Source organism: Neospora caninum, chromosome VIIa, assembly GCF_000208865.1.
Source record: "Neospora caninum Liverpool complete genome, chromosome VIIa".
Lineage (NCBI taxonomy): Eukaryota > Apicomplexa > Conoidasida > Eucoccidiorida > Sarcocystidae > Neospora > Neospora caninum.
Genome location: NC_018393.1, coordinates 2,509,616 through 2,521,793, shown reverse-complemented (window position 1 = coordinate 2,521,793; position 12,178 = coordinate 2,509,616). Strand labels below are relative to the sequence as shown.

Below are 12,178 nucleotides of genomic sequence, written 5' to 3'. Positions count from 1 at the left end.
AAAGCGCGTCGCGGTGCGAGGAGCACTCTGTGTGAGGTCGGAGAGACACAAGTTGCAGGGAAAAGCCGGAAATCGGTAGAGGCTGAGGAGCGCCTGCGGTGTGGGGTTGGGGGAGAGCGCTGAGGCGCGTGTACTGTACAGACAAGGGAGCACGGCGCGCCGAGCTCACAATGTTGAAGGCTTCTCAGGAGGCGGGAGAAGCGACGAGAGACAGCGCGAGCAGGCGAGACGAAGAGACGGAGAGACGAAGAGACGGAGAGAAGCGAAGAAGATTCTGGAAGGCGACGAGCACCACCGGGGCTGGGAAAGGCTCTGCGGGAGGTAGGGGTAGGCCTCTGAGGAGGAAGAGACGGTTTTTCGGAGTCCGTGTCCGCCTGGTCCGTTAAGAAGAGAGAACGAGACGGGAAGGGGAAAGAGCCCGTCTCGAGAGAAAGGAGGCGGGAAAAAGAGGGGGGCTGAAACGCTGTTCATAGTGCCCCTCAGGCGCACTATGAACAGCGTGTGTCTTTGTAGTCACAGGGCGCTCGATCCGCGCTCCTGTTTCACACGCCAGGAGTGCGATTGTGGAGAACGGAGTTTGCTCCAGCGAGAGCTTTTGCCTTCTTTGAGGCGTCCGAAACGCTCTTCTTCAAGACGCAAGAGAGGCTGGCGCTGAGAGTGGGAGGCGGAGAGCTGTGAATGCGGCGTGTAAGTCAGCTGACCACACGCGCACGGTCTGTTTTGCCCGTTTTATCATCTTTTGCGGCCGCCGCGTCAAGCAAAGCCTGCCTCGCAGGAACAAGAGACAAAGCAGTGAAATGGAAACCGAGCGGGCGTGAGGAGCGAGCGCGCGATAGGCCTGCAGCCCAAACGGCGCAAAGGAAAGGGAGGACGGCGGGTCCACAGGCTGGCCGGGAGAGCCGGCGAAGAGGCAGCGGTGGAGAGGGTCGGGAAGGGTGCTTCCGGTTTTAGGTCTGCAGAGGCTTTGAAGTGGAACTGTTTTGATCCGTTTGTATATACACCTCATGGTTTGTTTTGAAGAGCCCCAACGTTTTCTCTAGGCGAGGGGCTGCAGTTTTCGTGGAGGTGCGACCTCGGGCGCGGCAAGGCAGACCGAGACATGCACAGAGGTGGAAGCCAAGCCGCGGGGCCGGAATGTGCGACGGCCTCGACTCACAGTGTAACAACGTTTTTCAAGGCTCAAAATTTCAGAGGTCTTCGGCTCGGAACCGCAGCGCACGCGCGAGCTTCTCAAGAGGACGCCCAACACCAAATACACCTTAAGCTGGAAACGAAAGCGGTATTCCGAGAAAGATAGTATTCGACACTGAAACCGTGAGCGCAGACAGTGTAGGTCTGGTGAAAATCGCTGTCCGTTCGAAGTGGCCTAGAGATTCCGAACACACCGTCCCCACGCGCGAGCGCACCGCCAAACGCGAACCTCGCTTGGTGAGAACAGGATCCTGCCTTCAACTTAGACAAACCGCGGAACAGTTTTCGCCGAAAAACATTTCAGCGGCTTCGCCGTGCTACGCAAGTTCAAGGGCGTCCAGATGACACAAGAAAGACGAGCCTTGCACAGCTAGACATGGATATATATATATATATATATATATACGGATGTAGTCTATGCACATGCATATTTATATGTACATGCTTGGGTGTAGGGTCTTCGACAGAAGTACACTAACGTTTTGTGTTCTAAGCATACTGCGTCGTTGAAAGGACGCTCTAACGCCTATGAACGCACAAGGACTAGGGTAAAACTCTGCGGTAAATGTGAAGAAAGGTGCGTGCTCGCAACAGCATCACCAGGGCGAAAAGAGTTTTAAGTAAAAAGAAGTGGAGTCCCAGGTGCCTCCTGGTGAGCACCGGTCGTTGACTCTCGCGCTTTGCTTTCTGTATCTCGATTCACCTGGAATACACAGCAGAGCCTGGTATCGATGTGTCCTTGGAGAGCAAACCTACAGACCTCGGCGCTTCAGATACTCGCGTTCATGCTTTCCTGTAGCACTAAATCCGTTTACAGGGTGGAGTCGTTGTCGGTCGTTCCCAAACGAGATACCACCGATGCATATATCACCGTATCAACACCTACAAAAAATAGAGCAACTGGACACGCATGCACACGCATGCATTTGCCGTCGAGCCGTTCTTCCGCGTCTCGCCCCAAGCATGCGCACGCGCATGCAGCCGTTCAGAAATGGGAGCAACTTCACTCGTGGCGACAAGCGGTTCGTTTTGCTTCGAAAAACTCGAACCGATACGACGTCTTCTCACTTTTCCCTCCCGTTTCTTTCCCCATTTCGGTGTCTTCGCGGCAGCAGAAACCCCGTCGTGTTCTTCCGTTCGTTGCCTTTGCGGGGCGCGGGCGCTTCGACGGCGTCTCCCTGTCTCCTTTCTGTTCGCCATTTTTCTCGTTTCGTTCTCTGAGCCGTTCTCTTTCCCGATTTTCGCGGGCGATCCGCATTTCTCCACTTGCGTGCACTCCACAGGCCATAAAATATACAGCCGCGAGACAGGGCGGTCGCAACATAGTCGAAGCGGCGAGCGAGACTTCCTCTGCGTCACTCGCGGCGAGAGGAGCGGGGGATGAAAAGGCGCAGCAGGAGAGCATAGAAGAAGCGAGAGAAGGACAAGCAAGAGAGAGAAGAAGCGAGAGAAGGACAAGCAAGAGAGAGAAGAAGAGAGAGAAGGACAAGCCAGAGAGAGAAGAAGCGAGAGAAGGACAAGCCAGAGAGAGAAGAAGCGAGAGAAGGACAAGCCAGAGAGAGAAGAAGCGAGAGAAGGACAAGCCAGAGAGAGAAGAAGCGAGAGAAGGACAAGCAAGACAGAGAAGAAGCGAGGGAAGGACAAGCAAGACAGAGAAGAAGGAGCGAGGCCGAAAGACTTTCCTAGTTTGCTATATACGTGCTCTTTTCTGAGTTATTCTTCTCCTCCATTTGCAGCGTCTCCTTTGGGGCATCTTTTAAAACCATGGCGGACGTGGCGGGGGAGACTTGGGAAGGAGGCACGGCGGAGGCGAGGAAGGACAAACAGAGAAAAAAGAAAAAAAGGAGACACGATACCTTCTGGGACTCCATCGGCAGACCTCGATTTGTCATGGCGCCAATGGTGGATGCCAGCGAACTTGCATTCAGGTGCGAAGAGAAGTCGTCTTTCTCTCTCTTCTCGTTCTATGTATGCAGAGAGAGAGAGTTGCATTAGACTTGTAGATTATACAAATATTCTTGCAAATGTGCGCATACGCATAAATAGGTTGATAGAAAGACGTGTGCATTTTTGCGTTGTCAGAGGTGTACGCGTGTGCGTATTCACTGGTGTCCATGATAAACATCGACGCATACGCTTATATATACGTGCGCTCACAAGTGCATTTAAATTTATTCTGTAAAGTGCGTCTCTTCATGGCGTCTCCCAGCGCCTCTTGTTTTCCCGTCACGAGAGCCATGCAGTTCGCCTTTTCTTCCATTGCTGCCGATCTTTGCGTGCCGGCTGCTACCTGATTCATCTTCTTTCCCGCCGTTTTCCGTGCCGACCCCCAGGAGTGAAAAAACTTTCAGTTGTCAGTGCTTCTCTCTGCCTCCTCGCGCATGTCCTTCCTCGAGCGTTTCTCCTCCGTGCGTTTCCGCTCAGACTCCTGGGAAGACGCTACGGTGTAGACCTTGCGTACACTCCAATGATGCACAGCCGGTAAGCTGCTTGGTTTTGCTTCTGGATGCCCCGCGGCGAGCTCTCGCGTTGCTCCTCTTCTCTGAGTGTCTCCCGTCCCTCATCGCCTCCCTTTTGCCGCTCTCGCATGGGGGAGCGAGACGCGGAGAAAACAGAGAAACGTTGAGACACAAGAGCGGGTGAGAAAGCACGCGGGGACGCAGGAGCGAGTGAGGGGACAAACCGAAACGGAGAACGAGAGAAATGGAGAACGAGCGAACAGGAGACAGAGCGAACAGGAGACAGAGAAACATGCACAGACATAGACACAGGCGAGCTGATGAGGGCGCTCGCGACGGAAAGGATTTTGCTCGTCTACATCGTCGCGGTTTTCTTCGTGCGTCGCCCCGTGGTGTCTCTTTCTCTCGGCGCATCACTGTAGACCACGCGCTGCGGCGGAGACATGCACAGAAGCCTCCAGAGAACGGGTCCCCGCTGCTGAGAGGAGACACGGGGGAGACTAAGGAGGTTTCAGTTGAAGGATTCATCTCGCCTTGGGAATTCCGGTCTCTTTCGCGGCCTCCACGACGCTTGTGTGCGTCTTCCTGAGCTTGTTTCGCCGTTTGCTGAGAGTCACGGGATGTGTGCCGACGTGCTCCACAACACCCCCCAGACTTCTCCGCTTTCCGCTCGTTTTTCTCCACTTCGTATCCGCTTTCTGTGCTTCTCCAGGCTCTTCGTCGACGACCCGAAATATCGCGCTGTTCACTGGCAGACGCTTCGCTCCTCGAGTGCGGCGACTCGGCAGGCCTGCTCCGAGGACGAACAAGAAGAAGAGAAAGAAGAGTCTGAATGCGCGAGGCCACCCTTCGTTGACGGCACAGGAAGAGAGACTGACGAGCCAGTCTTTGTTCAGTTTTGTGGTGAGGTGTTCGGTTCCACACCGGTCGCAAAGGATGTGTCTTAAGTTATCCGTTTCCTCCCGACAGTTCTCGTGTCGCGTGTGCCTTCGTTCTTGGTTCCTTTCCCGCTGCGTGCTGGCGCTCGCTCTCTCTGCTCCCTCGCCGCTCTCCGGATGCGCGTTCAGGCTTCACACCCCAACGCGTCTCCACCCCTACGTCTCTCTCAGTTCCCTTTCCTCTCTCAGATATGCCTGGGTGCCTTCCGCAAATCGCTAGTGTCGGTCGATCTTTCACGAGCAGTCCGTCTCGCTGTTCGCAGACACGTGCGGCAGAGAGACGGCCTGGGTCTCTCTCTCTCTCGCTTCCACGCGCGTGGTGGCTCTGCGTGCGGCGCCGCCATGTGTCCCGTTTCCTGTCTTTCTATGCTCGCAATTTCGAAGGATTCCGATCTTCTGAGGCGTTTCCCTCTCCGCGTCTGCTTGACGGACCACCCCACTGTGAACGCGTTCTTGTCGAATTCGAGTGTTTCAGCCGTCCTCGACGAGGCGGGTTCTCTCTCCGTGGTCCTAGGCCTTCCGTTTAGCAGGGAAAAATTCCGCTCTCTCACGCTCCTCGGCCTCGCGCCTGTCCGCGTGCATGCAGGAGACTCCCCAGAGACGCTCTTGGCCGCTGCCCAGCTGGTGGAAGACGAAGTCGACGCCGTTGATCTAAACTTTGGGTGCCCACAGGTCAGCGTCAAGGCGCGATGTTCCTGCTTCACCAGAAGCGAGGAGGAAAAAAACAAAGGGAACGGGAAAGTCGAGAAGAGTGCTACTGCCGAGCCTCACAGCGCGCTCGATACGACGGAACCAGGGACGGTAGAGAGGTGACGGACGAGGGATTCGGAGGTCAGAAGACACAAAAGGCGCGACGGGAAAGCTCGGGGGACACACAGTCGTCGCGGGCCTTCTGTCTTACGCCGGGTCGCCTGGGAAAGTGATGGGGAAGGTCCTGAAGCGAGCGGTGTCTTCTTTGAAGGGGTTCTCTCTTCGGCTTCGTCTTGCGGCAGTCTCCGAATGCGCACGGTGCCTGGACAGCGTACAGATGATGGATGAATGACAAGGATTCCGAGACGAGCACGAGCCTGTGTCGCACCTTTGCTCTTGAGCAGAGGCTCTTCAGTGTACTGGTTGGTGGGAAGCAGAGAGGCAAAAACGGCGGAACTTGACAGTTCCTCGCGTGTGTTTTTTTCCTGCGCTCCGGTTGATCTTCAGGGCATTGCACGCCGCGGCCACTACGGCGCCTTTCTTCTCCACGAGTCAGAACTTCTCATGTGAGTTTTCCTCTCAAACACACTTCGTTCGATTTGGGACCGAGCGCGTTCGCTGACTTGCCTCGTGGGGGCAGAGAGCGAACCGCGACAAACCTCTTCGAGACGCGGAAAACAGTGAAGAACACAGCAGAGCCCCGCAGCGCGTGTTGGCGTCACGATGCGTGCTAGCTTGGAAGGTTTGTGAGGGGGTTGCATGTGTGCGGCACGCGTCGTTTTCTCGTCCAAGAAACGCGTGCGCATGTCTCTTCCCGAGAAGCAGCCACGCAAAGAGATGGCGAACCCGCGTCGAAAAAACCAGACGCTCAAGAGAAGCCTCTTTTGCATGCGCCGTTCGATCTGCTGTGACTGCGATAGCGGAGAAGCGTCTCTGCGCCCCTCTCTCGCCTGCACATTTTCCGCGCGCTCTCCTGTTTTTGCATGCGTGGCAGTGACATCGTCTCGACGCTCCACAAACATCTGAGGACTCCCGTCACGTGCAAAATGCGAAAAGTGTCCCCGCGGCCGACAGCTGGTAATCCTCAACTTGACAAATGAGAATCGACAAAAGCGCAGTCCTGTCACCAGGTGGATGCCTATACACATACACATAAATACATACATACAAATGCATATACGTATACATATGTATATTGATTTGCGTAGGTTCAAGCACGTTTGTGAAATGTTTACGTGGCTACTTCTGCACGTCTCAGACGGGTCGTGACCGGCGTTGTCTCCTACATGTCTCCGTGCTGACACTCTATGTCCACTTGTGCAAGTAGCGGTGTATATGCAAGTCTGTGTCTGTGTGTGAAGAATGCGAGAGGGATTAGCCAGTTCCTTGCGCGTGGCGTCTTGTCTTTTCAAGTGTTTGCGGGAATGCGCGTTCTTCCTTACAAATGATGGTCTCTCTCGCCTCAGTTTGTCTTCACTTCCCCGAGGCGAGACAGAGCCGCCGAGGAACTCTCTCCGCGTCTCGCCGCTCGCACGCCGCCGCGGAACCGGCGAGGCTGCGTGTGTTTCCGTTTCTCTTCCCAGACACATTTCGTTCATGTTTGGTTTTCTGTCCTTTGGTAAATTAGCACTGCCGCGCTCGACGACGGCTCTGGTCCTCGACGAAGAACGAAGATTGCAAGACACGCTGAGACTCTGTGACGCTTTCGAGGCCGCCGGCTGCGCCTGTCTCTGCATCCACGGCAGAACAAAGGAGGAGAAAGCCTCGCTGGTGGGACCGTGTGACTGGCTCGCCATACGCCACGCCAAAGAGCGTCTGTCGATTCCAGGTGAGAAGAAACCTCAAACCTGGATGCGGTATATGCAACACTTAGTCGAGAAACCCCAGTCGAGGGCATCCACATGCCACTCTGCTCTCTTTCGCTATCTCGCTTTCTCCTTGACTTCCTCGCTTTCTCCGTGCCTTTGTCGCTATATCCGTGCCTTTCTCGCTGTATCCGTGCCTTTATCGCTATATCCGTGCCTTTCCCTTTTTCTCTCTGTCTTTCTCCCTCTGTTCCTTTCTGGCGCGTCCTATATTCGGGGCTTTCCGGTTTCTTGTTTCCTCAGTAATCGCCAATGGAGGCGTCGAGACATACGAGGATGCTCTGCGGTGCCTCGAGTTCACCGGGTAAGGCCCTGGCAGATATTCCCGAAGATCGTAGCGGAAGAAACAAGGGGAATCGATACCTCGAAGTGGATCTTTGCTTCCTTTTTCTGTCTCTTTATATCTATGCGTATCTCGCTACAGCTCGCTGTATCCGCATGCGTATATATTCATGCATAAGTGTTTATGTATATCTCTTTCTTTCTCTCTCTCTATATATATGCATGTATGTTTTTGTAGACTCGTCGTGCATACGTACAAAGTACAACTTGAGAGACGCATGGGGATTTTCCGGGCGGTTCTGGCCGCTCTCTGGCTTCCTTGTTTTGTCTCGGCTTTGTCTCTCCACATTCGCTTTCCCGAGTACGGTTTCCGCTTGTTGGGGGATTTTCATCGAGCGTTCTTTGCCGTGTGTGTGCGTGCAGGGCGGACGCTGTGATGTCTGCTGAAGGCCTGCTGGACAATCCGCTGCTCTTCGCTCCTTCGCGCTTTGCGGCGCCTTCCGTCTATGCGTTGTTGTCGCCTTCGCTCTTCGCTCTCTCCCCGCTCCTGTCGTCCTCCTGGCGAGACCACCTGAGAAGGAGGCTGTCTCTGCCGGCTCGCCGGCATCTCCACCTTCCCCACAGTCTCGTTCCGGTGGGGTTTTCGCCAAGCCTTCTCCACAGGTGTCTCGTGATGCAGGAATATTTAGATCTCTGCATGCGCTACCCGCCGCCGCACTCGAGCTTCATCAAGTCGCACCTTTTTCGATGTCTGCATCCGGTGTTGGTGGACCACGAGGAATTGCGGAATTCTCTCGGCAAGGTGAGCGACAGAGGCCACAGAGGAAAAGGGACGTGAAGCGAACGGCTCGGAGAAGCGGAAACGAGGACATAAGAGTGAGGCGGAAAGGTTTGGTACAGACAAGCGACAAGGGAACAACCGCTCAACCGTAGACGTACATGCAGATCGATAGGTGAAAACCAGTTACTGGCACGCAGTGGTCGGGTTTTTTGGGCGTCTCTGTGGCAATCTCTCTTGCTTTTTCTCTCTCACCACCTCCATGGTGAGTTTTTCTCGAGGGAAAAGAAAAAGGGACTGTTTCGTTCTGTAGCGTTGCCTTGGGTTTGGTCAGCGACACGCGGCCGTGGTTTCTCTCCTTTGTCTCCGCTGCCCCGTTTCCCCTTTCTCATCTTCAACCGGATCCGCGTGTCCATCGCCTTGGTCTCTGTCCTGGCTGCTCTTCCCCAGCTGCATCCTTGGCCGCTCCCCTCTTGTCTCCAGTCGCCTGTTTCGGTTTTCCCCGCTTCCTCGCTGGTGTGCGTTTCGCTCATGAGCGTTTTGCGGCTCCACGTCTCCTTCTGGGTCTCCTCTTTGGATTCGTGCCTGATGGCGCGTCCGCGCCTTTCTTCCGTCTGCCGGACTTGTGTAGTCCCCAAAAGAACAGCCTTCGGCCTCAACCGTTGCATGCACGCTGTGCACGCGTTTCTCTGTCTCTGTCAGGCGTGCGACTTCGACGAGTTCAGCTCCATCGTGAATGCGGCGACCGAGCAGGCGAGGCAAACGGCCTACTCTTGTTCGGCGCCCACGCCGGCTGCCAACGAAGGCGCAAGTCGAGAGACAGACCGGAGATGCGGAGAAGCGGAGACAGGCGACACTGAAAACAGAAGCAGACAGAAGGCGACGTGGTATCGGCGACACAGGACAAACCTCGCAAGAGCGCTGAAGAGGGAACAGGAGGCGAAAGAGGTGCTCATTTGGGGCCCCAGCGAAGATGATGCAGGTGGAGATGTCTTCTCCAGTCTTTTCCTCGATTAAGAACGGTTTGCAAGTTTTTCTTTGCCAGGTCGGCTCCACTATCTGTGGAGGGGAGTCGGTCCTGCAGGCAGTGTCAGTTTGTTCCTGACAAGAAGAAACTCTCCTCGCAGGAAGCGTCGGCAGCTAGGATTGTAGCCCGTTCTCTTCTGCATCTCGGGAATGTAGACGACCACACAAACATCTTTGTGTAAGTACCTGCAAGTATAGATGCATAGATTTCGACACACGGAACTCGTTTTTCCGTAACCTCTGGGGAATAGTTATATATATATATATATGTGAATGTATATGAATATTCAAATGCATGCGTCGGTGTTTGGAAGCGGAACTCTCATATGCTGGCCGGTCCGCCTTCGTGCATATTTGATTTTCTTCCGAGTTCCACAAGGTGTGCATGTACGCACGCATTTATTGCCATTTGTGGACGCGAGAGGTTTCTCAGAAACCCGACGTGCGCACTTTGCAAGAAGTCGCGAAAACTTCTCACTCTCCGGCCTTTGGCTCGCCTCGCTTTTTGCACCCCACTCAGTGGGTACTCCGCATTTACACCCAGCACCTGGATACACAATAGATGTGCCTGATCTCTTTGAAAGCCACAGCTCCTTCGCATTCCCCCTCTCAATATAGACACACACCTTTCCACATGCATGCATTTGAATATGTGTACGTAAATCTTTATACATATATATATATATATATATTAATATAGGTATATATATATATATATAAAGATGCCTCTGCATGGTACGCATGCCAGTCTGGCTCGTCGAGTGCTTGGTTTTTCGTTCCAGTACACAGAAAGTGTCGGTCCGCTGGAACGAATAGCCGAGGATGCCGTCCGGAGAGAACACTGGAAAAAGACCCTTTTAGCTTCCTTCCACAGTACGTTCCCCACTTGCAGTTGACTGGCATAAAGTTGGAGATGCTTGCGAGCATGTATCCCCAGCAGAGAGATTTGAACTGGAAAAGGGATTTGCATCTTTCCAGTGATACAGGCACCCACCTCTGCCGACACTGGCTGTACAGACAGTTCTCGGAAGAGGACATTGCTGGAGTCGAGAGGCGCACAAAAAGTGGATGTTTGCGTATATGTTTAGAGAGACTTCTACTGGCTGCGATGAAAGGAGGAATACATTTGAGGTATCTCAGCATCTGAGTAGTCGAAGAAGTATCTGCCTTTTTGTCCGTTACTTCTCTTTCTTATTTAAACCACATATGTTTCCTCAAAATCCTTGGTTTTTTCGCTCCTTCATGGACGTGTTGTTTTCCGGTCTTCCGGTTCTCTGTCGCCTGGTCGGGTTTGTGTATCCCTTTCAATGCAAAGGAACGCATTTCTTCTTCATTTTCTCTCTCCACTTTGTCTTTCCTGGCCCCTGTCCTCTTGTTCTAACTCTGTTTGTGTCGTTTCAAAACTGGTGTGTCGATCGGCGCGACCTGGCCGCTTCTTGAGGCACGGGATTGCATGCATGCAAGGAAGTTGTGGACTGTAGGTACACCCGAAGCAGGGCGCGTAAAGCAGTCAACTGAACACACTGCTTTCCGAGTCTTTCCTTTCCACTCGCTGCTCTAACATGGCAAACAACGAATTTTGTTTTCTCGCGTTCTCTGTGAGGAGGAATCTCTGCTACGAACGCACATTTCGCGCAAAAGGAAATCTCAACGCTTGTGACTCGAACAAGGCCCTCCGAGCCTCTCTTGGAAAAAGTGGACACACAGATGCATGTGCGTGTTTTGCCGGTGAGCGAATGGAGACAGCACTGTTGACGCCAGTGTGGTAGGGCCCGTCTTCTTTAAAAGAGCTGTCTTTTCGCTCCTCGCTTTTCCACGACTTTCCTCCCTTTTCTCGTCCTTCCAGGCAGCCTCTTTCGCCCACGCTGGCGGTTTCCTGTTCGACGTCCCAAGCCTTTGTGTCGCCTGGTCACCTTGCGGCGTGTGGACTCTTTTCAGGAAGTGACCCGCTGCAAATCTTCCCTGTTCGCTTCTCTCCTCTTTCTGCTCCACAAGAATCCCCCCGGCCGTTGCTTGCACGTTATTCTCCCTACAGCGTCCATCTGTGATTTTCAGACGTGGCCAGACCAAGACACCGGGATCTTCGTTGCTTCCTCGCCACTCTCTCCTTCCCCTCCGTTTCCGGCTCCTCTGCGTGGCTGTCTTTCTTCCTTCTTCCTCGCTTTCGCCGTGCTGTTTGTCGCCTGATACGTGCACGTTTTCAAGGATGACGGCGGCATCAAGGGTACATAGACAACTTCTCTCTTCTTCCTTTTCTTCCTCTTCTGTTTCTTCCTCCTTCTCGAGTTCGTCGTCACCTTTTGGTTCATCTACCTCTTCCCTCTTCTCCTCTCGCTCTCTCGTCTCTCTCTCTCATTCAGTCTCTCTCTCTTCTCCCTCGCCCTACGCCCGTTATTTGCCCCCTGTGTCTTCTCGCGCCCCGTGCCCAGTTTGTAGAACTTCTCTCCGTCGAAAAGGAGACAAAAGATGTGTGTCTCCATTTCCTTTATATCTCGGGTGCATGCGCGCCCCTCTCGGCTGCTCACAAAAAACTCGTGATTTTCCGCGTTTCTCGTCCTTCTCTGCTGCCTTCTCTTCCTCTCCTCGTTTCTCCTCTCTCTCCTCTTCGTGGTGTCAGCCTTCTTCGTCTTCGTCCACCAGCCGCGGCGGAGCTCCCAGCATTTCGTCTCCATTCTCTCTCCTAATTCGGCCCGGCGCATCTCCTACGAGGCTGAAACGAAGACCTCAGAATCTTTCGTCTGCCATCTTGTCTCTGTTTTCCTCTTCGCCGTACGCTTCCTACCCTTCCTCTTCTTCCTCTCTCTCCGCCTCGTGTTCCCCTTCCTCGTTTTCAGATGCATCTGGAGCTTCCAGTCTGTCTTCCTTTCTGTCCGTTTCCCCGCACCTGTCACTTCATGTGTCGCGAGTCTCTTCCCTCTGTCCTCGCTCTCGATCGGCTTTCTCCTCTTC

At 53.9% G+C, this 12,178-nt stretch overlaps 1 protein-coding gene across 1 annotated transcript; it reads left to right on the top strand.

Annotated features, from left to right (window-relative positions):
- Positions 1–2,955: 2,955 nt before the first annotated feature.
- On the top strand, positions 2,956–9,220 carry NCLIV_0221 (dihydrouridine synthase domain-containing protein; the record flags this gene model as incomplete). Its single annotated transcript, XM_003882406.1, has 10 exons — positions 2,956–3,119; positions 3,616–3,672; positions 4,363–4,553; positions 5,064–5,260; positions 5,786–5,844; positions 6,273–6,355; positions 6,906–7,106; positions 7,387–7,447; positions 7,849–8,227; positions 8,906–9,220. 10 exons carry the CDS (start codon positions 2,956–2,958, stop codon positions 9,218–9,220), a joined length of 1,707 nt encoding a protein of 568 aa, XP_003882455.1.
- Positions 9,221–12,178: the final 2,958 nt, after the last annotated feature.